Raw genomic sequence first — 27,961 nt, 5'->3', positions numbered from 1 at the left:
GAAACCAAATATTTTAGCTAGCTTATACGTGTAAAAAAATAAATTTATGTTTAGTTCTTTTTATCGAGTGAAAATAATTATTCAAATTATTTATAATTATACAAATTATTTATAATCATGCACTTTATAATAATTTTTTGTGATAAATAATGATAATCTATAATTAACCAGTTTATTATCGCAGATCAAATAAAACACTTGTGAATATTGAATCATTTAAACGTTTATTAAAATTTTTTTTTACTACTTCATTATTATTACTTGAAATTCGAGGATAATATATTAATTAATTTATTTCATATAGATTCAATAATAGCAAATCATAATAGATAACCAATATCCGTTCTACATTGTTTTACAAATGAGTTAACGTAATGGACGATAAATTACTTCGAGCCAACAGTTAAATTATCATTCTCAGCCAGTTATAATTTTGTCTCGCGCGATAAAATTTGTTCGACGGATCATTACTACTTGATGACGGTAGGTTCTGTTTGGTAGACAATTACGGATTCTATGAAACTCCCTTCCGGAAGACTCGATAGACGTTCCAGACGCAAAAGAGAATCCGTCTCTTTCCGCTTAAATTTGGGAGCCGAGTACGGTATACTCGCAACTCCGAGCAATCGTAATTTCGTAGGCAGCAGAAGTTTAGCCGGCGGGCTTTCGTTCGAGAGGTAGAGCTTAGAAGTCAAATATCGGGAATTTCATTTGCGCGCCGCTATGTATTATTCAATCGTACTCAAAGGAGTTTCCTCGCGGGATAAGCTGCCGTTGAACTCATCAATCACTGTTCTCGGCTCTGACAGACTATTCCAATAAGCTCAACTGTCGGGATTAGTACTTGTGAAATCGATGTATGTCATCAAAGTGAACGAAAACTTTGTTTCAGACTACTGAGAGCATAGATACAGTGCGCTTTACCGTATCTTTTTTTTATTATAACTTACTTTACGCATTTCGATCCAATCTTAAAAAATTGATATTGCACGTGAATATAACGCGCAGCGCGCGTCATTTGATCTCTCGTATTTATAAAATGGTTATCGACGTTTAATTCACAAGGCGACTTAAGCTTGTGAAGATAATTGTAACAGTTATGTTAGCTGCTTTTTTTAGATGTTCTTGGCGCCGATGTTATTGTTTCGCATTTTTTATAAGACGGACAATAATCCTTGCAAAATGCAAGTTGATCGATATAGACTTGAAGTTCTGTGTGTGGCTCTTTAATATTTTTAAAAACAAATCTGTCGTCCTTTTTATATGTGTGAAAAGGTATCGTGCATACTCGTTTCCATCCAAAACTTTCCGCGATTCGTGCGGTATACCTGTAATGAAAATACTCAACTTCAGTAAGATATCAGGTTTCTAATGAACATTTATGTGAATCTATCAATTTAATTTTGCATGCTGCACTTCTACTCGCGTAATTCGTGGAAACAATAAGATTACGTTTCATATCGAATAACAGGTTCGTACGGTGAGAAATCCATCAAGTCATCGCACGATGTGATAATCTGAATTAAAGCGATTATTATTCTTTTAATACGACACGAAGCCGTACATCGATCGCTTCGAGGTCTCCCTTTGAGCAGTTAGAGTTACATGGTAACAGTTACCGAACGTGCGACGTCCGGCAATCTTTCTCGTTGACGCAACCCGTCGTGAAAATTACTCGAGATCCCGCCGAGGCGAGTGAACCGCCTCGAAACGACTTACATTCCTTACGCGCCCGTAGCCTAACCAGAATTCCACGGTCAGCCAGCTGGACTCACCTATTGCTGCAGTCAACACGGAACAATCGATAGCCACAATCGCGCGCGAGATACCAGCTATCTAGCACGAGCTTTCTAGCAATACCCTGGTTCCGGAAGTCCGGTCTGACCGCGAGATAGCTGCACTCGAAGATCTTGAGAACGCAATAGCGCTTCCAGAGATTCGGCTTGCGGGTCACGTAAGCCTCGAACTCGATCACGTCGCGGGTCGGCCCGCATTCGCAACACCTAGCGAACTCTACGAACTTGTCAGGATCCCAAGGACAGGAACCAGCGTTCACCGCAGCACCTACAATACAATTGTCCTCTCCCTCGGCAATTATCGTCATACCCTCTTGAAGTTTGTTGTACATAAGTTTTAGCAATGACGGCGCCGGCTTCTCTTCGTTCAAACCGATGTTTATTGTGATGGGATCGTTCTTATAGTAAATGTCGCTCATGAAAGTTATCACTCTGTCGTAGTCCATCGGAAAAGCCAGTCGTGTTTTGTAAGCGACATTTGGCCGGGTCTATTAAAAATACATAATTTTTTTTTAATAGTCATGAATATTGGCAACAATAAATATGAATGATATGAAAAATTTGTAGTAATTAAAATTGATAAAAATGTACATTTTTATAAAATATTTTATTAAATGTAGATTTTATGTAAATCACTCACAGTACGATTTCTCTTCGAAATGCGTAAACAATTTTTTCTATTTTCAATTGTATTAATTGTAAGATGTGATTTATATTTGTTACATCGTAGAACCGAGAAAATCAGTCTTGACGAAATCGATATCATATTTCTGCCACAGTGACCTATCTGAAAATAATGCACTCCGTTTTGCACTTCTTCATTAAAGTATGCGATTCACCTCAGGCGTCCTTGCGTATATTCTACAATAGATCTGCCGTATTGACGTCAACTGATATTTTATGTGTAGTTCTTCATCTCTCTTATTTTTAGGTTCGTCCATTTACGTATGCGATGCGAGAAGTAATATGACGGTTAGAGATATTACGACATAAACGTGGTTTCTTACTTAGTTTTCTTGATTCGATAATAATACAGACGACACGTGTTCAATAGTAAATTAATTATATAAAATTTTATTTTTTTTTTTTTTTAGTTTTGTACGATTAGTTCTTCATTCGCTTTTCTGTCATTTTTAGATAATTATATCGTACTTCATGCCATTGACAATTTGCGAAACAAACGGCTCTAGAGCGTAGTTTTTGGTTAGATTTTTCTGCTGTTTCACTGCTAAGGTTTTTCCCAGCGAAGATAAACGGGTGACAATAAACTATCGCGGAAAGGCGATCAGATCCCCGAAATCAGGCGCTCTTGGAAAATCGCACGAGCGCATCGGATGTGCGACGGTCAAATAAAAAGGAGGTAGAGTAAGATACGAGGCGAACGTCCGCTTTCGAAGGATTGGAGATTATCAGAAGATAAATTGCATTTCTTCTCGGGGTAAAACGTCGCCGTCGAGGCAAACTGTCAGATCTACTTCTTTGACGTAAATTATTTCGGCTTCACGAAAGCACGCGGAATTACGGAACAACGAGACGGTGCGTACTTCTTCGAGCTCGCGCAATTCGCGTTTTTCCTTTTTCTCTTTTTTTTTTGTTTTTTTCTTTTTTTTTTTTTTTTACGTCCCATACCGGAGCCACTACAATTACATTAATTAAAGCACCCACACGTGCGTACATTACAACCTGAAACAATAGCGGACCCTTTCGACGGCCGCCGGAATTGTCACACAGAGCATTTCAAGTAGGTTCGTTGCCGCGTGCATGCAATCTCCGCCGGAGATGGAGGCACAGAGTTCGCGCAACCCCCGAACACCGGCTGCAACGTACGTGGCAGTAAAGAAGTGTATAAAGTCCCGTTAATCCGTGTCCGAGGTGGCGGAATTCAATTCGGACGGACGCCATAGAAATGGCGATCTCATTTGCTACAGGGTGAGATCGTTAATCAAATCCACAGCGCGATGAATACGATAGTAGGCACCGCGCGTTCTTGCCTCGCCTGTTTTTACAACAAACGACGCATACGCAACGCGGCAAAAAGTCGCGTCGTCCGGTATTATTTTGCAAAGCAGATAGAAAATGCACGCGTTAATGAATGACGAATATTAATTGAAAATTACAGGATGCTTTTTGTATATCTTGCACGCGATTTTGGCACGTTCGTATGTTTGCGGCGTTTCTTTTTAATTAATCTCCGTTTTTAAGATAATTAGCGACTAGCTTACTGGCCATAAATTATAAGAAAGTATTTATTATTTAGTGACTGTCTTCAAAAAATAAAGTTAGCATTTAAAAAAAAAAAACAATCTGTCTAGTATCGGTCGTTTAGTCACTGCTGGCGCGGACCACGTATCTGAATAGATATCTATACGTTTTTTTGTCTGCGTACTTGTTTAGTGTTTTGTTCTGACCTTACGCAAAGCTCGCTCGACTACCGATATCGCCGAGAAAACCAGTTCTCGCCGCCCGCCGCTCGCCCGTCCTCCGCCTTGTGAATTTGGAGCGCAAGGTGCCGGCCGGATGTAAACACACGCATGTACTCACACTACCGCGACGGTCCGTGGATTCGACGAACTCGACCGTCGAACTCTGCGTAAGATCGACACACAACAGTAGACTAGCACGCGGCGAAAAACGTATAGATATCTCAGCTTTTCTAGCTCGTTATTAATGAATAATAATGAGTGTTACATTTCTGGCTCATTGTCAGTGCTGGACAGTTTTGCTAGACAGCCGCGAGATGAACGACGAGTTGGCTAACAATTATTAGGTAACGGTGAAAATCAATTTTCACTCGAGTAAATATTAATACGCAGTACTAGGCATACACTTTAATTACTGCCGTCCGATAATGCATTTATAACCAACGGATTTAATGCCGTTTATTAATATTGGAATATTATAAATAACTGAAGCATAGGAATTTTTATTAAAAGTGAAGATCTCAGGAACGCTGATAATTTAACGGTACTCGTAATTTGCCGATCAATAATGCGTATCTTAAGTGGATACTTAATTAAGAAAATGTACGTTTCTCGTAATTGCGTAGAAAGTTGCCGTGATAAAAAAAAAAATATTATAACGATAGCAGAAATTAATTTTTAAATTTTATAAAATGGTCGTAGCTTTAACAAGTTGAGATATAATATATATTACGCCCACCCAAAATTCGTACGATGTAAAAAATACATATTAAATGTTATTTTATTTCAACGATGTATGCGTAATAACAAATAACAATTAACGTAGATATACATAGTAGGTTATTACTGAATTACAGCATAATATAAAGAAAGAACACACGATTAGAAGGAACGAAAGCGAGTAGCCGAACTGTTTTAAAAGCAGCTGGTGGTATCTCCTGAGCGGCAAGAAATTTCAATGTCCTTTTTTAAATTCCCAATGCTTGTGATCTTCGTGTCCGCCTTTCTTGCCATGATGATGATGGTGATGATGATGTTCGTCGTGATCATGGTGACCCTTGTGCCCCTTATGATCGTGATGATGGTGGCCTTTCTCATGGTGGCCTTTCTTACCGTGATGGCCCTCGTGGTGATGATGATCGTGGTGTCCTTTTTTAAAGTGGCCACCTTTCTTGTGCCCATGCTCGTGATGATGCCCACCGTGATCCTCGTGGTGGCCATGATCGTGATGTTCGTCGAAGAATTCTTTGTCTTTTTTATATTCGTCTTTCTTTTTCACTTCGTGATGGCCGTGAGTGCTGTGGCCCTTGCCGTAGTGTCCCTTCTCGTGAAATTTATGTCCCTTCTCTCCTTTCTCACCATGATGATGCTCTTTGTGATGACCATCGTCGTGATGATGATGCTTTTTATGCCCTCCGTGCTCGTCGTGGTGACCATGGTGATGCTCCTTGTGATGGTGCCCCTTTTCACCTTTCCCGTGATGATGATGGTGCTTATAATCCTTGTGGCCATGATCGCCGTGCTCGTGATGATGACCGGAATGATGCTCCTCCCCGCCACCGTGTTCGTGATGATGACTGGCGGCTACCTGAAGATCGTCGTAATTTCTGGCAATTTCACGGGCGGCGGTCACGCAATTAGTGGCGACATACACTGCCACGAGAATTGTTATCAGTGGCAATGTACGCCGTAAAGAAAACATGATTAACAATTATATTTCAATACTCAATTTATTAGTCGCACTAATAGATCGAAGCGTTTTCTAACAGCGCAAGCCATATGACGCGGCGATTCGTGAGGTGTCATTTATATTGCGATTCTGGTGCAGTGAGCCATCAAATTCGGTAAGAAGTATTTATATAGTTAAAATATGGCGGGGAGTTCCATTTCATTTCCTACGTTACGGTAGATTATAGAGGATCTGTTCTATTGTGTAATTTACTACTTGTTTAAAGTTATATAAATCGAATTACGTGATACTGATTAAACTTCCTTTATATTGATTTTCAATAGTTCACTGAACCAGTAGAAAGTTACACTGCGACAATATTGTCTTTTATCGAATAAATTTAAAATTAAATAAAAAAAAAAAGATTAAAATATTTATATTGAAACAACTACAAGACAATTTTTTGTATGCTGTTATAATTTGATTTGAATTTATATGTACATTTTTTATTGACATCCTCCGAAGTTGATAGAATTTCAATCATTGTACACATTTTTCTATAAATTATAAAAAGTTTCTAACAATTTTATGTACTTTAATTTCAAAGTTGTAAACAAATATATATTACAAATGTTAATGATTAATTAATATTTTAATATTTATCTTAAATTAATACACAAGTATGTGCTTATATAAATTTATGATATATTATACAATATAGTTAAAATATTTTACGCAATAAAAAAATATTTTTTTAAAGACTGAAATTATGTTTAACTCTATAAAATATCTAGTTACATATTTAAAAATGAGAAAAGCCGAGCTCTCCAAAAAATGTAATTTTGACTCTTTACTGTATGTATTAAATAATTTTTAAACGTTAAGACGCTCATAAAAGAATATTGCGTGAACCATTAACACGTACGTATATAAATATTAGAAGAAAAACAAAGACAAAGTCCAATTAATTTAATTTATAATGTAATTCAATATTCAACGTTTGTATTATAAAATGCATAATTCCATTTAATGATATATAGCAATATACGTTTTGATGTATAAAAAATCGTAATATATTCATATTTAATATATTTAAGAAAGTAGACGTATTATGAAATTTTGTTACAAATATACATAGGAGTTATTAGGGGAAATAATGCGGTTATCATATTTGGTATAAGTATTTTAATTTCTCAGTAACGAAATAAATCCATTATTAATCGACATTTTAAAAATATTCAACGAAAATAAGATGAAATAGTGCAACAAATTATTGTGGCTGCGTCGCACGAAATTTGTAAGTTTTATATCGTTAATGATGATGGTGATGACCATGGTGACCATGGCCGCTCGAATAGCCATGCTTTTTGCCGCCATGGTGTTCATGCTTCTTTCCGTGGTCCTCGTGGTGATGATGGTGTTCTTCGTGTCCATGTTTGCCATGATGACCATGGTGATCTTCATCGTAATGTCCTTTGTCATGGTGGCCTTTCTTACCATGGTGGTCTTCATGGTGACCGGAATGGTGATGACCACCTTTCTTATGATGTCCTTCCTTGCCATGGTGATGCTCGTGATGATCGCCGTGCTTCTCATGATGGCCACCCTTGTGATAATCGTCGTAGAATTTATGCTCCTTGTGGAATTCATCTTTATGAGACTTGTGGTGATAACCGTGAGTCTTCTCGCCTTTCTTATGGCCTTTTCCATGGCCGAATTTCGATTCTTTATGGCCGTGTTCGTGTTCGTGATGGCTACCGTGCTCGTCATGCTCGTCGTGATGCCCTTTTTTATGGCCACCGTGTTCGTGATGGTGGCCCTCATGATGTTCCTTACCATGATGCCCGTGTTCTCCCTCTTCGTGATGGTGATGGCCTTTGTGACCTTTATGGCCCTCTTCACCGTGTTCTCCATGGTGATGGGAATGATGCTCATGACCGCCACCATGTTCATGGTGATGGCCGTGGTGATGAGAGCCGGCCACTTCTAAATCTCCTCTTATACTTCGAACATCTCGCGCCAAAGATATAGCAATTGCCGTGCATATCACAGCCAGTCCCAAAATTGAGCATGGAAATATGTATTTAGCCATGTTGGAACTTTACAGAACCAACAGGTGCAACAGACTGTCCAACAATCTTTAAAGCAAAGCTTATATACCTGAGGTTTCACCGACGTTTTGTACGTAATCGCTTTCGTTCCTTCGCTCTTGTTCGAACACAATGCAGCATTCGTATTTCGTAAAACATAGTTCGTACTTTATATTATTGCTTGAATGTGCTATTAGATGCAAAATCGTCAATCTTAGATTACTTAACTAATAGATTTGATATTAAGTAAGAAGAAAAAAAATCAGAGAGAATTAAAAACTAAAATATGTATTCATATTTGGTATATTAAAATAAATATTAAAATATATCAAATCTTGATTAAAAAGATATACGAAATTTAAATTTATATGTAATATAAATAATAAAAATTTGTAAAGGGAAATCAAATTAATTGAATCCCACAATATAAATAATCCATTAGTTAAACACGCTTAAAATAATAAAATTGATGCAAAATATATTGACAAATTACGTTATCCGCCAATCAAACAATTTATGACCTATGGAATGAAACGCGCACAATAAAACGACTCATCGTCTTTTATTTATAACCCGTTCAATTTATATTTGACGAGAATTAAACAATTCTTTTTATTAAACTACCCGCTAATATTTAATGGCAATCTCCGGTCATACATATTACATCCTTGCATTTGTCTTTAAATAAAATATATAAATCATGTAAGTTTCCGTCTGTTGAATTAAAAAAAAACCATTGGAAATCGTTGTGTCGCCGTTCAAATAAAAAAAAAAAAAAGATAAAAACGCATTATTTAGACTCCACGAACGTAGTTTGGCAAGCAGGGCAACGATTTCAATAATATTACATAATGATTTAAGCGACTGTCGCGAACTCGCTGAAATCCGCATTACAATTTAAACAGGTTAAGGAGACATTACTTTCGCAACGATCTAATGAGAAAAGAAAGAACGCTGGCTACTCTCATATCGATTATCCTGCGCTCGATATATAATCCGAGCGAGGCGACTAGCTTTAATCATATCTACCGATCACTGCAGCGAAGTCAAAGATCTCTCGCCGACGCTGGATCGTACGAGAATAAACGCGGCACGATGAGCAGATTGACGGCGATCTGCCTGCTGGCGGCATGCATCGCCTCTTACTGTGAGACTTCCGCACGCGAGCTCGGCAAAGAGTATTACGGCGATCTACAGGTAGCCGCCACTCATCATCATCACGAGAGTGGTCATGGAGGAGAGCATCATTCCGATCATCATCACGAACATGGGGGAAAAGGCGACAAGGGCTACAAATCGGAGCATCATCACGAGAAAGGCGAGAAAGGACATCACGATAAAGAAGGCCATTCCGGGCATTATCACGAGGACGGAGGGCACAAAAAGCATCATCATCACGATGACGGCTATTACAGCGAGCACCACAAGGGTGAAAAGGGAGAGAAAGGTCATAAGTTCCACGAGAAGGGGCATTACGGCAAAGGCCACAACACGAAGGGCCACCACGAAGTTCACAAGCTCGACGAGTTTAAAAAAGATAAAGAGTTCTTCGACGAGCATCACGATCATGGTCACCATGAAGAGCACGGCGGCCATCACCATGAACACGGGCACAAGAAAGGTGGTCATTTTAAGAAAGGACATCACGACCACCATCACCACGAGGATCATTACGGCAAGAAAGGCCATCATGAAAAAGGACATCATCATCACGATCACAAGGGTCACAAAGGCTACGGCGGTCACGATGAGCACCATCATCACCATCATCATCATGGCAAAAAAGGCGGCCACGAAGATCATAAGCATTGGGGATACAAAAAGGGACATTAATAAAAATATGCAGAAAATTATAATTTTATTGCTACTGCCTGTCGAATTGCGCCGGTTCGGCTGTCATGTTATATTAATTTAAAGCAAAATAAATCTTTCTTTTGTCGGTAGATATAATGTTTCTGTACTATCTCATATTATATATTGTCAATTTATTGTAAAATGCTATCTGTGTTTATTAAGTCATAATTTTTCTTGCAGTATTATATTATTTTTTTTTTTTTTAAATACCATAACTTATATTAATCAAGTTTCTAACTCTATAATATAAACACATGCTGAACGTAAAATGAAATTTGAGTTATTTCTGCGACTGTAACGTGTGTCGCGAAATCGGTAACTGTCGTAATAATTCAGTGGAGTTTCATGTTTTGTGCTATATCAGTCACGCTTCTGCGGTGTAGCAGCTGTCACAAGAAAATATGGCCGCTCGTTACATGCTATTTCCATAAAACAATAGTATCGGCCAGTTACCGCATTCAGTGGTGCAATTGACACGATTTTATATTTGTTTTATCAAACGTTACTTGGCAATTACATATTTTTAATATTAACGGTGTACGTTAAAATAATTAAATTAATGTCCGATATTTATTATTTAACCTCGATTATATAGAAAATATAAAAATTGATATTGAAAAGTAATGTAGAGATACATGACGTGATTATCGTTGTAATGTTTCTACTGCTCTCGATAATTATAATAAAAAATATTAGTAATTAATGAAACAATATGATTCACAAAAGAATGTTGCGCGAAGATTATTTTTAACGTACATAACAAAAATTACTAGAAAAATTTATATTTATTGCATGTTATAATTAAGTGATATGCATAACAGAAATTTAAAAAATTATATTACTATTATTATTCGACTTTATCGTATCCGTGTTTTCTAGTTGAACGCGTGTCTTCATCAAAGCTGTAATTTTCGTAATTATTATGAGAAGAGTCGTCACCCTTTTCTTTATTATAGCCTTTATCGCGATTCTGATTGTATCCTTTATCATAAAATTTTTGCTTCCCGCTATTTTCATCGTCAAACTCAGATTCGTGATGTCCACCTCTTTCGAAACTGCCTTCGGCAGCGTTATGATGCTCGTCAGCAACGGAATGCTTGTCGAAATAACCTTCCTTGTGGCTCTCATCATAGAAATCGGTATGTTTTTTATATTCGTCCTTATGATAAATTTTATGAAACCCTTTAGTCTTTTGTCCCTTTTTGTGGTACGATGTTTGTCCGTGGCTGCTATTCTTTTTACCACTTTCAGTTTCATCGTGATGCTCATAATTTCTAGCTACGTTATCGTGCCTCTTTTCCTGCCCGGTTTTAACGTCGTAGAATTCTGAAAGATTCAACAAAAAATAATTTTACACGTGTAGCATCTCACCTGGACGTATTTTAATATAAATATATTCCCATATATCAAAAAAAACAAAAATGTTTAAACTTATATCGAGAAAAATCAATAAATGTCGCCGGTTAAAAGAGAAAAAGAAAAACAGATAAAAATCCACCTTGCTGCCTGCTTTTATCGTGCTGTCCGCGTTCACCCACGTCAAATTCTACTTGTTTGTTGTACCCTTTGTCGCCCTTTTCTCCATGAGCGGAATTCTGTGCGGCCGAATACTTTTCACCGCGCTCAAACGAAACGTCGATATCTGAACGAGAGTTGTCGGGGCTATGAATAGGATGGGTTACTATAAAATCAACTGCTTTTTCACGATTCTCAGGCGCGGAACTTTTTTCCTCTTTTTCACCGTCGTCCTCATCGCTGTCATAATCCTCGCTCTCTTCGTCATCGCTCCTTTTATCGATACTTTTATCCATTTCGCGCGGTTTAAATGCGCTAGGCGCGTAATACGGCGCACGTGCAGCCAGTTTAGGCGGCTCAAGTGGTTGCGCGTATTTCGCTAATTGGCCCACGCCATAATTAATGAATCCATCGCGCGGGTAAGGCTGGCGCGGTACGTACGGTGCAATTTCGTGCTTCGCAGTCGCATACGCGAGCAGAACGGGTTCGTGCGACGACGCAGTTTCAGAAACGGCGGGCGCAACAGGTGCAGGACTCCCGACGATGTAATGCACTGGCGTCGGTGCATGGTAGTAACGTCCGCTTCCGTGATTGGTGTACCGCGTGTACGAGGCCGGAAGATCCCCCTGCTGATTGTACGCGTATCCGCTCGCAGAGGTCTCGAGATCGGCTATTCTCATCTTAGAGACTGTCATGTGCGCCGTCCTCGCCGATGACGCACCATTGCCGGGTACACCGGCGAACAGCACGGCAATCACCAAACTCGTAATCATGCTAACCAGATCCGTCGCCCTAGTAAACACCACGCCGGATAATAATCGTTATTGCGTCTCGTGGCCGAATTGTCCGACACTGTCGTATCCGTTCATCAGCGTTATCGCCTTATATATGCACGTTGGAAGGACAAGTTTATCCTTCCGTCGTATAACACGGTTTAGTATCGAGAGCCCTCAAGGTCGGTGCTTCAAATGCCGCGCGCATATTATCAACGGTACACTTCTTTCGTCGCGATATTAGCCAACGCTATCGCGGGGTTGCATAATTCACCGAAGAATTCCTCGTCAATTAAATTCATCGAGAAATATCTGGGACAATTTGTGTCAAGATTCAGCCGAAAAAAAAAAATTAAATTCCCGAGCTGATAATCATTCGATTCTTTTTACTTGAATTTGCACGGAGCGCTAAAGATATATTTCGTAACATTTTTATTCTCCGCGATCTAATCCCACGATCTTGCTTTGCATCACTGATCGACAAGTACCGTAAACTGCCGTTGATCTTGAATTAACTATACGCTACGCTAGATACGCTAAGGCCATGTGAAATCGATGGTGCGGCCGAGTGATTGCCGTGCGATATAAAAGAGCTGGTATTATTGTGCGATTATTACAGTGCATGCCGACCCTCTACATCGTGCCGTCTATTCGCCTGAAGTAAAATTTCGAGCTAATTAAATCGTCAATCGAACTATCCACGGCTGCTTCTAAGCACCAGAGACATCCGCAAAGTAAATGAAGATCTATGCAGGATGGTATTTCGCCTGCGCTGTGCTCTGCGCTTGTGCGCATTCGACAAAGCCAACTAACAAAATGTACTATAGTAGCTCATTCTTTTATCCGACGTCAACAGCTAACGACTATGATTATGACGCGCAGCTATCCGCGGCCAAGTTGTTCGACGAAAGTGAAGAGTTCGAAGAAAAAAGACCGCCGACGACGATGCGAGCGATCGTCGCAAGAGCGGAGACCAGCCCGGTTTTGTTACCTTTGATTATAGAACCCGAAGCGGAAATGCTGCCGGCCGGTTATAAGGGCGTGAAATCACCTGGAGTCACTCACATGGAGCTTGCGTTCGTGAAACCGAAAATCAGACCGCCGAGCCGCAAAAGCGTGACGTTAAGAACTTCGGTTGGAGACGGAAACTCCGATAAATCTGACGAATTTAATAAAGATAACGACGCACATTACGCTGCGTCGAAGTATGAAACACAGGCCGCAAAAAAAGATCGCAACAGCCACGTCGTTTTTGAAGCAGGTTCAAAGGGTGATGCGAGAAAAGAGAATGATAGGAGCGAGTATACAGAGGTTTCAGGCGCGAGTAAGAGCCATTCCAAAAACGAGGATCGTGCGAAGAATCATAAAGAAAAAGTCGTAAAAGACAAGGGAACCACCCACGAGATCAGAGATGGCCACGAGAAAGCTCGTAACACTGCCGGATATCGCAACGTTTACCACAGAGATGAGTTCAAAAAGGACGCCGATTTTTACAATAACGGACGTCATGGTAGACACTTTGAGAGACACGGCCGATACGGTGAAAAACACGACGCTGCTGAAGACAAACGTGCAAAAGGCAAGAGTAACGATTCCAAATTCATCGAGGTGGAAGCCAACGAACAAAAAAAATTCAAAGAAATGCCTGAGCGACAGTTCAGAAGCCTGAGGTTACTTTAAGAAGGATTCTTCAAGAACTTAGGCGGATTCATACAGCAGACAGGCTTAACGAAGGGTTGAAAGTTCGCTTTCAGCAACGGCTTAAGTTAACATGTATGTACGTATGACACTTGCGCGAGTCACAGTTGTACAGTAGTCGTTAATTCAGAGATAAAAAAATGTTTAAATAAATGTACATTACGTTTATTCAAGCATTTAACGCGTGTATGTTCATCGCAATTTTTCTCCATATTTTTCGTTGCGCACATCGGACGTTTAATAAAATATAAAAATATATAATAAGTCCTCATAAATCCTCTTCTGCCTCTCGTTTTTATATTTAATTATTTTTGTATAATCGATTGAAAGCAAAGTATTACTTGCTGTTTGAATATTTCCGCAAATCCACAATTTCTTTTTTTTTTTTCTTTCTTTTTTTTTTAACTACAATCAAATAACATTTTTATTACATTATTCTCGATATTTACTGCGGCATAAAATTTTTTTAATTGGCAATTTATCACGATTGAAGACTTGGCGATAAAATTAATTTGATGTTTTCTTCGATTTATTGTAACGCGATATGATTTTAATTTTACTTGCTCGACTAACTGATGATCGAGGACGACAGCAACCGCGAGCGAATGGTTAATGGACGTTAAAACAATGTCCGCATTGTTATGCCGATAAATTGCAATCTTTCGCGAGTGGCCCCACCGCGAAATGAGAATCAAGGTGCATAATTGATGCATACACGGGCCCTGCTGTATCTCTCCGCATTCTCATTGCGGGCTGGCCACCGGAGCCCGCGAGGGCATTCCACTTCGGTAACGTATACCTATCGGTCTCGTACCAACTCCGCTGTAGTCTGACTGCAATAGATATAGATATATATATATATATATATATATATATATATATATATATATATATATATACATATAGTATATGTATAAAGCCCGCATCCCCTTCGTGGCTCAGTGAGCTCGGGTTCCCCGTATTCATCAACAATAAGCCGCGGCACCTACCCGTCCTCCTCCGCGTTTCTGTGAGCACCACCTTACACGTATACGTGTGTGAACATTCGCGCATACTCGCCAACCCTTTTACACACACGCCGCGAACGCGTGTACGTATACGCACGCGATGCTTGTGTTATATGTATCCGTCGTTTCTGTACATGGTGTATATAAAGGTGCATGTATATCGGAAGCGGTGGAACGCGGCGCGAATACATAAATCAGATGCCGCTCTGCAGGCTGCCACCCATATCACTTCGTACAACGGCCATGAATGAATAGAGCCGTGTTTGAGTTATCGTCCGACCTGGTCTTCCAGAAACTGCGGAACGTCGGCGTTAAGTTTTACCGCCCGGAATGCTTCTTAATGGAAGCGAAACGCCCGTCCTCCTTTAACCGCCGCGAGAATCTCCGTGGGATTCGACGTGGAAAACTCGGACGAGGTAACAACGAACGTTATCTAATTACGCGAATTGTTTTATCGTCGGCGTTTTATTCGCCGTTCGATTAACGTTCTCGCGAGATCCTGGACGCGTACGCAACGAACGTTAGATCTCGGATAATCGTCCCGTTTGACGAACTTAATGAAAACTCGGAAGTACGTGGACGTTCGCATTACATTTTTGGAAATTATTGCCGGACCGGAACCTTTTAACGAAAATAATACGATATCTTTTACAAAATTTATTAATAATATTACGATACTTTCTTTTATCCACGCGACAAGTATAATAATTTTTTTTTATATAAATAAACATAATGTGGAACAAGAGTTGTTTAATAAAAATGTTGCTGAAAACTGGCGAAATAAGCTCTCCCGTAGCTTTGATAAAATTTTCACGAAGTTGAAGCAACCCTTCGAATAATAAATGATCCGCTTGGTACAGTCATATAATGAAAATTGCATCATGAGGCCGCGCAAGAAATCCTTTGACGTAAGCTTACTAGATTAAATATTTGAGTTTAGCTCACCTTATTGGTGTATTCATTGTTATCACAGTGAATTCAGATGTAATCAAGAATGCTCATAATCAAAGCTTTACACTATTAGCAGTGCATTATCAGCTGGAGCAAATAATTTTAAATTATTTATGTAGACTATGTGAAATTATGAAAATGAAAGAAAAAAGACGGATTCTTTGTTTGTCTTTATTTTGATTTTTATCAATTTTTATTTTACGTTTATTTAACAAGCAATCTTATTTAATATAAATGTTAATTACATACATATATAGCGATTTACTTCTTATTTATACGTAATTGGCAGATTTATAATTTACGTAAATGATACGGCTAAATTTAAATAACGTTTTCTAGAATCATTAATTAATTAACGAATAACGAGCGGTTATTGTGTATATATATTTCAAAAGGTATCAGTGATTTATATTAAGCGGCTCGTGTGTTTTCGACGTCATGCGCCTGTTAGCCGAATCGTTATAATACAGTAATACAAAAGAAATAAAAATCAGAGGAGATAAAGGTAATTAACTATATGCATAATAAATGCACAAAAGGCTAATTGTGCAAGTAGAACGTGAAATACTTTTTTCTTTTACGAAGTTAAATAATTTATCTTAAAATAATTTTGCTCGATCCGAAGGAAATTAACAATGTAAAAATGCACAAATTATTTTTCATCGTTATTGTAAAATTTGAATAATATTGACTTTAATTTTAAATGCAACGCAGTATTCTTAACATCTAATGTAAAATTGTAGTATATTTTCATTTTGATATTTTTACAATAAATAACGTAGTATGCACATTGTTACAAGAGATAACACTGCAGCGCGTAGGCATATGCGTATTTGCCCACAAATTTAACGGTGTCAACTTGCAGCATGCGTTTCCCGCGGCATTAATATCCGGTAATCAATTCAATCAGCTGGCCAATCGATTAACCTCAATTATTGGTGCATTAATGATCTGTGCTATATCTGACATTAAAATTCATACTGCAAAATTGCTAATATATTGCACTTGCTCGACAATAGAGACGCGGCGCTGAATAATACTTCTATTGTGCGGTAAATCAATTCGCGTCTGCTTGAAACTGTCATTTTGTATTTCATAGGAAGTTTATTCGATACGGGCAACGTATCGCTTACAAAACAAATATCTAAAGTCGAACTGTTAATTGATTTATAGTAATAACAATGTTCGATATTAATGCGACATTATGCCTTTTGCTCGATTAATCTTTTCGAGTAACTCGCAACGAGAGGAAAAATTCTATTCGCATAATTCGAGAATAATAACACATTCTTTCTCGCGTAATCGTTACCTTTGTCAATAAGCTGCGGCGCGAGGCAGGAAGGAATGATAAAATTACTTTAGTTCGCCGATGGGAAGTGATAAAAGGCCGTCGAGAAAAACGGCGGCAATAAATCGCGGGAAATCGATAAGGCGTAATATCACGTTGCCGTCTTGACTGTAATGTAACTGCTGGGACAAATATGGAAGGGGAGAAACTTATTTGCCCCATTAAGACTTGGCGGAGGAGGAAAAATCAACGAGCCGCAATTTCCAAACGATCTCTTAGCGTATGTGTCCGGTATTCGCTCCATATAAAGAACGGTACAAAATGCAACAGCCACGCGACATCGTCGCGTGACTTTTGTCCGAGGCAGGTACATAAACAAGTAACTGTAGAACGAGTAATCGCTTTTTGATACGCAACACCTGAACGTACGCTGTAAAGGCAGATACGGCGACGGCAGCTAGCGTACGTAACTTTAGCGTCGTGTGCGTCGAGTTTCACATGCACCGCATGTATATGTATACCGCGCCGGCCGGTTTGCCGAAGACTGATTTCTCTCCGTTCTCTCATTTCCCTGCCTCTGCCGCCTGGAGTTACGTGCGCTACCCGCTTTCGCCGCGGAAAATGCGATATCTGCCCTTCGTTGTACATATCTAATGTCCCTTCTTAAAACCGTATTTTTTTCCGGAATGGTGATCGCCCTTCTTGCCGTACCCATCGTGATGGGAATGATGTTCCTCGTGGCCGTGCTTGCCATGGTGACCTTTATGCTCCTCGTCGTGATGACCTTTGTCGTGGTGGCCTTTCTTGCCATGATGATCCTCGTGGTACCCGGAATGATGATGACCGCCCTTCTTGTGGTGGCCCTCCTTCTTCTCGTGGTGACCGTGGAAGTCACCGTGTTTCTCGTGATGTCCACCCTTATGATAATCGTCATAAAATTTATGCTCCTTGTGGTACTCGTCTTTGTGGAATTTGTTATGATAGCCCTTGGTTTTATGGCCCTTCTTGTGGCCCTTCTTCTCGCCGAACTTTCCACCTTTATGGCCTTTCTCGCCCTCGTGGTGCTCGCCGTACTTTTCGTGCTCGTCGTGGTGGCCCTTCTTCTTGCCTCCGTGCTCTTCGTGGTGACCGGCGTGGTGTTCCTTGTCGTGCTTACCGCTGTCACCTTTGTCATGATGATGATGGCTCTTGTAGCCCTTTTCACCTTTCCCGCCGTGCTCTTCGTGGTGGTGAGATTCATGCTTGTGGCCGCCGCCGGATTCATGATGGTGCCCCTTGTGCTTCGTCGCCGCCGTATCGAGATCGACCTCGCTCGGTTCCGCGATAAGCGACGGCGCAGCGTCGGGCTCTGAATGATCTACATGACGGTTGTCGTTCTTTTCTTGCACGTCACGCCGGCTGACGCGTGATTCCGCACCGGCCAGATCTCGGGCGTAACACGTTGCGTGCAACGCGAGCGAACATATTGCAATGAATGGCAGAAATAACATCGTGCTTCGCACCATCCTGATCGCACTCGGTTTCGATCGAACTGATGGTCAACGTTATAACGGTTGACACTTAAATATCGATGGGTCCGGTTACTTCCGTCACGGCGCGGGGCCGTCTGTTTCCGTCGAGTCCACTTTCATCCGCACGACCGCAAGTATTCCTAAAATTTCATTCCAATCTCCGTTGACACCGTTGCGGTGGGGAGGCACACGGTTTTACACTTTCTCGCATCGCTGCACATTGCGTTTATTCTGCTAGAATATTCCATTCGTGCTATCTCGCGGAATTCAATCGGCTGTTAAAATATTCGTCGAGTCGGCTCCCATTGTAATTTCTTGCTCGCGAAGTGACATAACAAATTGACTCGTTAACGTTTCACCGAATCATATTTGTAAAATTATGAGTTCCCAACGAATGTTCCGACAATGTAAACTTTTTATTCGATTAATCGTATCTCGATACACTGCGTGAACGCAATGTTTCCGCAAAAAGTTGTATCCGGCGCCAGGAAGAACTTTCCATTATCACTTTTTCCGCGAGCGTCGGTCGGCAGCGGGAACAATAACCGCGGAAATTTCTACACCGCGGCAAATCGCATTATCGTCTTCGCATCGATTTGTTTCCTTTTCCCTCCGTAATCAACATTTCTGTTTTAGACGCATTTCGAAGTAATTACAATTATAGCGTAAATATAATAAAAATTTAACGGTCGGATTAATAAATTTTTTTTTTTCGCAAAAAATAAGTTTTGCGTATATTTTTTCAAGACTTTCTAATCGAATATTGACAAGAATATAAAATGTGACTGATCGTTTTTCGGGGGATTTTTTTTTTTTTTTCCATTTTCGAGACGATGATTAATTAATACACGAAACTCAGTCGCGAACGGCCAAATATCTATTTTGAATCAAAGTGGCGTCCCGCTGTCCGACACATGCACATATCCGATCAGCGCCTCGCGTAGCGGTGTGACCTCAATCGATATTTGAAGTTAAGTACCCTACCAGATGCTCGCGCAATCATTTTAATTAACGACATGGCGGTACAAATACAGGATATGCATATGTCGCGTTGAATACCCCTAGAAGCGTTTTGTTATCGCGGCGCGTACGTCGTCACGTTTGCTAGCTCATCGATAAACTGTCTAATTTTATCATTAATTCTATTATCTGCGACATAAATTCGCCTCTCGTAAACACAGTGCCATTTATAACGTCATAAACCGAAAACAATTTATTGAGTTTTACAGACGTCGGCGACGCGTATATCACGCGCGGCGTTCGTTGCGCGGGTCGTTTCGTTAACTGTTGACCCATTTGTTCCGGCATCTCTGACGGTTTTATTAGATGATCTCAAAAAACCATCGAAAACCGGGAAAAATAATAGCGTCTGCGGTCTTAATCTTCCACCGATTTTAATGCCAACGAAAAAACGTAACTCGACATATGACACGTTGTTTAGTTAAAAAGAAAAGTTTTTATTAATTTTATAATTATTAGATAAAGATCAACTTTAATTCCATGCCACCAGAAATTTTTTTATAATCGATTTTATGAATTTAAAATAAAAAAGACAAATAGCCGTGACAATATATACGATAACAAATGCGAGAAGTAGAAAATTACGATACGATGATTATCGAAATTGATTTCCATTGCAAATCCCGAAGTATCGGCTTGTTTCGCAGTTTGAAATACCGCTCGATAGATTCTGATTCTTTACGATCTTACTTGGCAACCACTTTCGATTGGAGATTGGCTTTCGCCGACGTTGGAGCTGCATAATCAAGATAAAGATTGGTTACTGCCCAGTTTCCACGAGAATCCCTCAGACAGAGGGAAGACCAGGGGCTCTGCCAAGTTCGATTTCGACTCAGCGTCGTAACGGAGATTAGATTAGGTGGCATTCGCCGTAGATCTCGACTCAGATGGAAAGATTGCTTTGTAAGCAGATCCGAGGCGGCGTCGGGCCAACCGGATCATTCGCCTCTTTGTTTGGCCAATGAGCTCGACGCGATTTCAATTAAAATCTAAAATGTCATTGAAATCTTCTGCGTACGAGAGAAGGGCTAAGCGCCTTTGAATCGCAGTATAATTCGTTGACTCATCAAGCATTTTACTCTCGCTCGATTTGCGCCGTTCCCGAGGATATTATGCCAACGGTGGAGATTTGAAAAGTTTCCACAGGCGTGATTTTCATAATTAGAATACTCACTTATGTCGTTAAATCTGACGCACGTTCTGGTAATGATTCTGTCTGTATTAATATTAATAGAGAAATAAAAATGTAATTCTTTTTTTTTTTTTTTTTTTTTTTTTTATTCAGAGATCTAATAACGAAGGCAGAAAAATCACAGAAATAGAAAACTTTCGAAAACTCTTGTTTGATATAATGCTTTTAGACTTGCGCAAGTTTTTTTTTTTTTTTTCCTCTCTTTTCTATCGATTTTGTTAATAATGAAAGAAATAGCGAATACCGCAGACGTCGCCTATTTCACGTTGCTAAGTTGTGAGGTGTGCAATCAGTTGATGGAACCGTTAGTCCCAGCCCACCCAATCCGACGACCAAACTGTCTCTCACATTCAGGTCTTACCCTCGCATCGTCTTTCCCGTCTTTCTTTCTTCCTCCTAGTCCGTTTCCCGCGTTACTTTTCTTCGTGGCGCATTCTCGCATGTTGAATAAAACCGTCGGGTTATACGCGAACGCGAACAAAAGGACGTTGCGCTGGCTTCTAGGCTGCTAATGAAATTGTTTTCTAATTTAAACCCGGAGGGACCACCCGACATAGCTACCGCTCTACGGTCAAGAGCCCCATTCGAGGTACAAGCTTTCCTGGCGGCAGCCGCGAGGAAGCTGACAGTGATAGTCCCTAATTTGAGTTTCTTCTCCCCCTCCTTCTCCCCCCCCGCACCGCCCCGTTCGCCTTTTAAACTCATTTATGCAAGCAAACAGTTGGTATTTTCAGCTGATCCATTATCCGATATTCTCTTTTAAATTGTATACGAATAAAATCATATTGCAGCGAAATGTTTAAATAAAAGTAATCGATTAGATAGTCGCATACCTTAAACATTTATTGATCGAAACGTTAAATAATTTATTAAATGTCTACGCATACTATTAAATATGAATTGAGCTGATTATTTTATTGAATAATGGCATGTCTTTAAGTCATTAATAATAGATAAATACATATATCTTTTTTTTAATCTTCAATTAATTTATATACACTTGCGTGATAAAAAAGATGGAATCGCAGAACGAATTAAATTCTTTTTTTTTTGTTATCAATCGTATTTCTGTTAGTATCTTTTTATGTATAGATTTGCACGCAAGCCACGGAAAATGGTAAACGAAACAACGACAAAATATTTCTTTGCCATGTGCAACGTTTAGCGATAATTATCTCGCACAATTAACAAACTGATTTTCCGCTCAGAGATGGGCGGCCATCTGGAAAGTTTCCTCGTTATAAATAATTGCAAAATGCAAGCTGCTCGTGAATGTGACGCACCTACACCGATAACTAAATCTAAAACGTGCGCAACAAAACACATTCTTGCGTGATGTGGAAAGTACTTTTTAACAAACTCATGTTTTTATCGTATTCATCTTCCGTCAACTAGAACTGTATTTCGTCGGCAATTAGCCGAGTCTATTGTACGTTAACCGAGCGACAATATCTGCGATTTAACAAGTCTTTATCGTTAAACGCGTAATTAAATCGAATTATAATTGGTGAGGGAATATATTTAAAAAAAAAATTTGTTTTTCGAACAATTTATATACCACGGAAAAAATAAGATGGAATATCTTAGGCGAAATATTAGAAAAGTTTTAGTACCGAATTGTTTTTGTATTATTTATTAGACATGACAAAACCCGCGCGTTATTCACTTATTTATTTCTTCTACGTTAAAAAAAGAACAAATTTACATTTAATAATTTTCGGTATATAAATTCCTTTATACCGCGTTAAAAGTCGATCAGTACTTATATTAATTATAAATTAAGTTTGAAGAAAAGTGAATTACACGCGGAAAATAAATTCTAATAATATAAAAAAATTTAATTCCGCCGAAATTAAATTATGTACGTGTATAATTTTAATTTGACATTAATTTTTTATTTGATTTAAATGATTTTGAGGTTTAGTTTAATTTATAATTGGTTTTTTCTTCTGAAATCGTAACGGTACGTCCGTGCCAGCCCGTAGCTGGCCCGTAGCTAGCCCGTATGCTAGCCCGTGCCAGCCCAGAGCTAGCCCGTACCATCCCGTAACGGTTGGTGTAGACTCGTAACGGTCGGTACCGGCTTGCAACGGTCCGTATCAGTCCGTACCAGGCAGACAGTCAGGCACGTGCGCACAACGAATGCGCAGTAACTTTCTCGAGAGTAAAATGAGTCCACTGTGCTGATGCCCGGGCTGGGCCCGTGCCGGTCAGCCTTCCGGCTGACCACTAGGTGTCGCAGAGGCGCAGTACTTTCTTGCGAGTCAAATGCATTTCAAAGAGTACTTAAGGGACGTGGTTAAATGGTAATGTCGCGAACGCCAAGTATCGCCCTGTTAAGTTCTGTTATGTTCTGTTGGTACGTTCTGTTTCTCTCTTCTAAAAAACGCATGAAAAATGCATTCTGGTATGTTCTCTATACTTAATAGAGTAAGATAAAAAATATCTCTCTCTTTCGCTTTCTCTGTTTCTCTCTTCTAAAATATGTCAAATTAATGTTGCCGCTGAATGCTGAATTTCGAGAACACGTTAGGTGTCTTGTTGAGCGTAACAAGAGCGGACAACAATGTGGTTTTAGACAAATCAGACGAGGGCGGTTATTACAGAACCTATGGAACGGTATTTGTTCGTAACTGACGCAGTTATTCCTACGCAAACGTACGCAAATGGTTTTTCAATAATTTTAATTAAAAGATGTGAAAATCTTTCACGTCGGCGTGCCGTGTTGAAACGACGCGGAGTAAAGCGCGCGCCAGCGGCTAAATCGAATGCTATATTAATATTATAACATTCCCGTTATGAAATTTGCCTTCACGCTTTCGCGCTTGGATTGATCGCGAAAGTACGGGGCGTACGCTCGAAATTACAGCCCGGCGAAACTTGTTACATTAGCAATGTCCGTGCATGATCGATTATCAACAGCTAATCCATTCTGGGGGTACATTTCGCGTTGCATGCAAATAGTTCATTCTCACGATATGGATGGATACGTATCTATTCGTCGAAACATTAATTCATTAAGTGGTTTCATTTCTTCATCAGAAAAGCATCGCAATGTATCCGCGGTTGAAGAACACGGAAATAACGAATACGCACGTTTCCCGCGGAATAAATGTCGGTCATTTAATTAGACTTTGAAGAGCGAAAACGTAACAGCAGGGAAGAACGAGAATTTCTTTTTTTTTCGTTTCGTTGTTTTTTTTTTTTAAGAAAGAAATAAAGTTACGACTTAATACCGCAGTAGCCGGCATGCCATTTATTTTTCGCGTTAAAGCGATTCAGCTGTTACTCGCGCCGCGCGACATTCACTTAAGATAAAATATTTGATTCGAATAAATTACGTTGCACTCTCGACGTTTATTACATACGCTAGTTGCACTGGATAATCAAATTGTCGTTTAATCCCTTCGCGCGAACGTACGAATGTAGTTCGGTTTGTTGCGAAGAGTTTCTAATTTAACTCCGCCCGAGGGCTTGAAACTGTTTTTCCCACTTTTTTTTTTTTTTTTTTTCTGAGAGTAAGACGCGCGTGATTAGGTTGATGATAAAAAAAATGGTCAGTTACCTCAGTTGCAAATATAATACGCGCAATCTTTATTCAATCGCCGTACAATACAAGGCGTTATAAATGCGAGTCACTATGATAGACCGCTGTTGGAAAATGATCACCGCATATACGGAGGGCCGGAACAAAGTGTAAAATATACTTAGCGCTCGATTAGTACTTGACAAATAACTGGCTCTTAGTCGCGCCCGATCTGCACTGAGAAAAATATTTTACTGCTGTTATGTTATTATAACAAAACACAAGTATCTACAACAAATTTTTAAAGCCCATAACAAATATTATCAACAAATTTGATTTGTGTTGCAAACCATATATGATTTGTAAAAATAACAAATCAACAGAAATGATTTGCAATATGAACTTAATAATTCGTGTTCTTAGCAAATCATTAAGTAACAAATGCATTTTGTTACGGTGATCAAAATATTTTTCTCAGTGTGTCGTCGGGATTTTTTTTTATAAATAATTTTAACCGCGCCGTTCTATAAATAACGATACGTACGTACATAGTCGCCTAATCGACGAATTAATTTCGCGCGTTTAATAATGCCTTTTATTAACGAGTAAGACGCATGTATTTCAACAAAATGCAACAAATTAATATTTATGATAACGAGTAGAAGCCGGGCGCTCCAATTTGAAATATTAATAATAGTCTCCCTCGTCTTCTTTCTCTTCTCCGTCCGAGTTGTAAGCCTTATGCATTTCGTAAGAACCATCGTCACCATCTCCAGAGGAATAACTCTCGCTGCGGCTGTAAGATTCCGGCTCTTTCTCTGTGTAATGGCTACTATAATGATCTCCATCGTCGCCGTCGGTATAATGCGAATATTCGCTCCCCTCGTGATCGCTCGCGTCACCTGCGTAGTCCGTATCGATCATGGTGCCTGTAATTTTCATATCGTATTAAATGCAAAGTATTCATAAAGAATAACGTCGTTTTACTCTCGACATTTATTTCAAAACGCTTCGTGCTTCGTGGACCGTCGTGTTTCTACAGTTCGATTAAATTTTATCAGAGGATTTTATTTTATTATCAGGCTGACGGGAATATTAATTTATACGATGGTAGACATTTATTACGAGATAAGAAAAGCTAATTTATAAATCAGGACTTTCTGTTCGCTTGAGATCGTTAAAAGTTTTTTTTTTTCTTTTTTTTATTCCTGTGTTGGTATTCGTTGATTATTAAATTAGAATTTAATATTTACAATTAATTTGCAATACGTACAATTAATTTATTTACCTGCGGTCTCGTGATCGCGATTCTTGTTTTCGTTATGACGTTTCTTGCCGTCAGCGTGTGCCTTGCCGTAACTGGTTTGCGTCTCAAATTCGTATTTGTCGCCATCCTGTTTGTGGAAAGTGTCGAGAGTCTTGTAGCCCTGATCACCTTTACCATAGGTTTCCTTCAAATAACCCTTCTCACCCTCCGCATCGCTTCCATAGGTTCTGTAGTAACCGCCCTCGTCTGATTTGCCTAAAACCACATTGTTGTCCGCTCTTGTTACGCTCAACAAGACACCTAACGCGTTCTCGAAATTCAGCATTCAGCGGCAACATTAATTTGACATATTTTAGAAGAGAGAAACAGAGAAAGCGAAAGAGAGAGAGAAAGAAAGAAAAAAAGGCAATTATTATACAGTTAATATATAACAAATTAAATTTCTAAAATTATCCCTGGCTTTTCTAGTGCATAATTTTTTTTATCTTATTTTATTAAGTATTAGAGAACATACCAGATGCATTTTTCATGCGTTTTTTAGTATCTTGTGACTTCGGTGCGTTACCGGCACTTATTAGGTCCTTTATTTCCATGGCGATTTTTAACGGCGCCGGTTGACGTACCTCGCGAATTAAAGAGCCAACGGCGGCGACGTCGTCCTCGGCATTTTCGTAAATAACAGACCTGGCCAAGGAGTTACAAACAAGCAGGTGCGGGAGCAGTGACACGAACAGTTTCCAATACATCTCGCGTAAGATTACTTTAATCCTGTCGGTTTCAACGATCCCTTGCCCGTTCAATCTATCTCGCTGAATCTTTTATATCGCTCCCACCTTTTTAAATAAAATCTTTCGCGCTGTAAAACAATGGACATTGCACGTATTCGTATCGATCTCGCAAGTTGTCGCGCTGTGGCCAATCATTTGATCGAGCAATTTGACTTGCGCTTCGCTAATTTCGCAACCATCGTCCGCAGAAGTTGCCGCCAAAGAAAAGAGCTCCGTCGCACGAATACCCGTCCGAGACTTTGAAGACCGACTGTCGTTCGATCGATCTATTGATCTAAGAAATTGTAAAGAACCGGCGATTGTGTCATTCACTGTCGTCTTATGTAAAGGCATCTTTTCGTCATCAAGGAAGTCACGGCGGGTTTTCGTCGGTCCGGTTCGTCAACAATGGTAAACTGATCGATTGCGCCTCGCCGTTCTATTCTTCAGCTAAACTATTGATCGGATGGCGCGATATTATCTGTGCCGTGCGCGTATCGCATGAGCGATCTCGCGCTTTCCACAATCGCAAGCGTAAAAACCGTGGAATCGGGTTGCCGATCGCTGATAGAATTGTCTGACGTAACGGATCCCAGTACATTGCCCTTTCAAAACATTACAACTCTATCTGTCATAAGAATTTCTTTGGAGTAGAAGTAAAAAAAGTTTTCATTATTATTCTTTTTTTTTTTTTTCTTTGCTCTTGCTGGTTCTGAACTTTATCAATATCATTTTACATCCGTAAAGTGCATTCGATACATAAATATAAAAACACAGAATGCACTTCTGTGTTTCTAAATTAATTTCAACGAACGGACCACCTTTGCGAAAAAAGGTGTGATAAAAGCTAAACCGTAAACCATATTGAATTCACTTTGATACCGAATCCGCAAAAGATTAAATTTAGTTGTATTTAATATCGAAAATATGATGGGAAAACGCATTTACGTTTTATTGGTTTTAATTTTATGAATGTATTTCTGTGTTTTGAGACTAATATTTAACATAACGACATACGTAATGACATGAAATGTAATATAGGAGGAGTAATTAGCAGGGAATCGTTAGGCGATGTTATACATATATTAACATTCCGATGTGATATCTCGATGATAATTATTCCTCGAGCGTACCAAAACGGTTGAATATTGAATTTGATAAAAGTTCTGAGATACGTCATCGCGATCGACATAATTTGCAATTCCGCGGGATATAAATGCTAGCTTTTGAAATCGCAATGCAAAAGAAAACTATTTCAATCGTGTTTTAGTTGCAACACGCCGAATAGTTCGGAATAATTTACAAACAGAGGGAATGTCGATCTGCTATTTTGTGACCCTTTATCTCACGATCGTTGCGCGATTATTCCACCTTCATGATTATTATTTCAAAGCTATAGAAAAAAAAGATGAAGTTTTTATTATTGGAGTGAACCAAAAGCCGATACAAAGTGGAAAAATACTTGGCGTTCATCAGTTTGAAACAACGTTGCGCACTTTGTTATAAAATAGAAAAATTTTTTTTTTCTCTCACGAAAGCGCCTCGCGGATTGGCAATTCTTAAAGTTTTGCATATCAAAGGATTATCGATAGCACTGTTCGTTAGGTGCTGTCTGCA

At 39.4% G+C, this 27,961-nt stretch overlaps 8 protein-coding genes and 1 long non-coding RNA gene across 9 annotated transcripts in view; 3 read left to right on the top strand and 6 right to left on the bottom strand.

The window, feature by feature from the left end:
• LOC139113929 (uncharacterized) overlaps positions 1–27,961 on the top strand; it is a 144,835-nt gene that overhangs the window by 58,371 nt on the left and 58,503 nt on the right. The window lies entirely within an intron of this gene.
• Positions 19–2,737, bottom strand: LOC139113785 (uncharacterized). The gene is made up of 3 exons (XM_070675190.1): positions 2,636–2,737; positions 1,776–2,284; positions 19–1,355 (listed from the first exon to the last, which is right to left on the bottom strand). Exons 1-3 carry the CDS (start codon positions 2,735–2,737, stop codon positions 1,103–1,105), a joined length of 864 nt encoding a protein of 287 aa, XP_070531291.1. The 3' UTR covers positions 19–1,102.
• Positions 5,172–6,814, bottom strand: LOC139101214 (spore coat protein YeeK-like). Its single transcript, XM_070654208.1, has one exon. The coding sequence runs from the start codon at positions 5,916–5,918 to the stop codon at positions 5,172–5,174; it is 747 nt and encodes a 248-aa protein (XP_070510309.1). The 5' UTR covers positions 5,919–6,814.
• LOC139101254 (probable zinc transporter protein DDB_G0282067) lies at positions 7,198–8,610 on the bottom strand. Its single transcript, XM_070654291.1, has one exon. The coding sequence runs from the start codon at positions 7,975–7,977 to the stop codon at positions 7,198–7,200; it is 780 nt and encodes a 259-aa protein (XP_070510392.1). The 5' UTR covers positions 7,978–8,610.
• On the top strand, positions 8,728–10,444 carry LOC139101253 (cation channel sperm-associated protein 1). Its single transcript, XM_070654290.1, has one exon. It carries the CDS (start codon positions 8,912–8,914, stop codon positions 9,806–9,808), a length of 897 nt encoding a protein of 298 aa, XP_070510391.1. The 5' UTR covers positions 8,728–8,911; the 3' UTR covers positions 9,809–10,444.
• Positions 10,676–12,130, bottom strand: LOC139101255 (17S U2 SnRNP complex component HTATSF1). Its single transcript, XM_070654292.1, has 2 exons — positions 11,328–12,130; positions 10,676–11,155 (listed from the first exon to the last, which is right to left on the bottom strand). The coding sequence occupies exons 1-2, from the start codon at positions 12,115–12,117 to the stop codon at positions 10,677–10,679; spliced, it is 1,269 nt and encodes a 422-aa protein (XP_070510393.1). The 5' UTR covers positions 12,118–12,130; the 3' UTR covers position 10,676.
• On the top strand, positions 12,844–14,152 carry LOC139101252 (uncharacterized). Its single transcript, XM_070654289.1, has one exon. The coding sequence runs from the start codon at positions 12,856–12,858 to the stop codon at positions 13,795–13,797; it is 942 nt and encodes a 313-aa protein (XP_070510390.1). The 5' UTR covers positions 12,844–12,855; the 3' UTR covers positions 13,798–14,152.
• On the bottom strand, positions 16,028–20,041 carry LOC139113885 (probable zinc transporter protein DDB_G0282067). Its single transcript, XM_070675333.1, has one exon. The coding sequence runs from the start codon at positions 18,564–18,566 to the stop codon at positions 17,712–17,714; it is 855 nt and encodes a 284-aa protein (XP_070531434.1). The 5' UTR covers positions 18,567–20,041; the 3' UTR covers positions 16,028–17,711.
• On the bottom strand, positions 24,626–27,177 carry LOC139101202 (uncharacterized). Its single transcript, XM_070654179.1, has 3 exons — positions 26,092–27,177; positions 25,599–25,832; positions 24,626–25,239 (listed from the first exon to the last, which is right to left on the bottom strand). The coding sequence occupies exons 1-3, from the start codon at positions 26,321–26,323 to the stop codon at positions 24,998–25,000; spliced, it is 708 nt and encodes a 235-aa protein (XP_070510280.1). The 5' UTR covers positions 26,324–27,177; the 3' UTR covers positions 24,626–24,997.

The sequence above is a fragment of the Cardiocondyla obscurior genome, linkage group LG03 (assembly GCF_019399895.1).
Source record: "Cardiocondyla obscurior isolate alpha-2009 linkage group LG03, Cobs3.1, whole genome shotgun sequence".
NCBI lineage: Eukaryota > Metazoa > Arthropoda > Insecta > Hymenoptera > Formicidae > Cardiocondyla > Cardiocondyla obscurior.
Note: the sequence above shows the minus strand (reverse complement) of the source record. Positions and strands in the feature narration are given on the sequence as shown.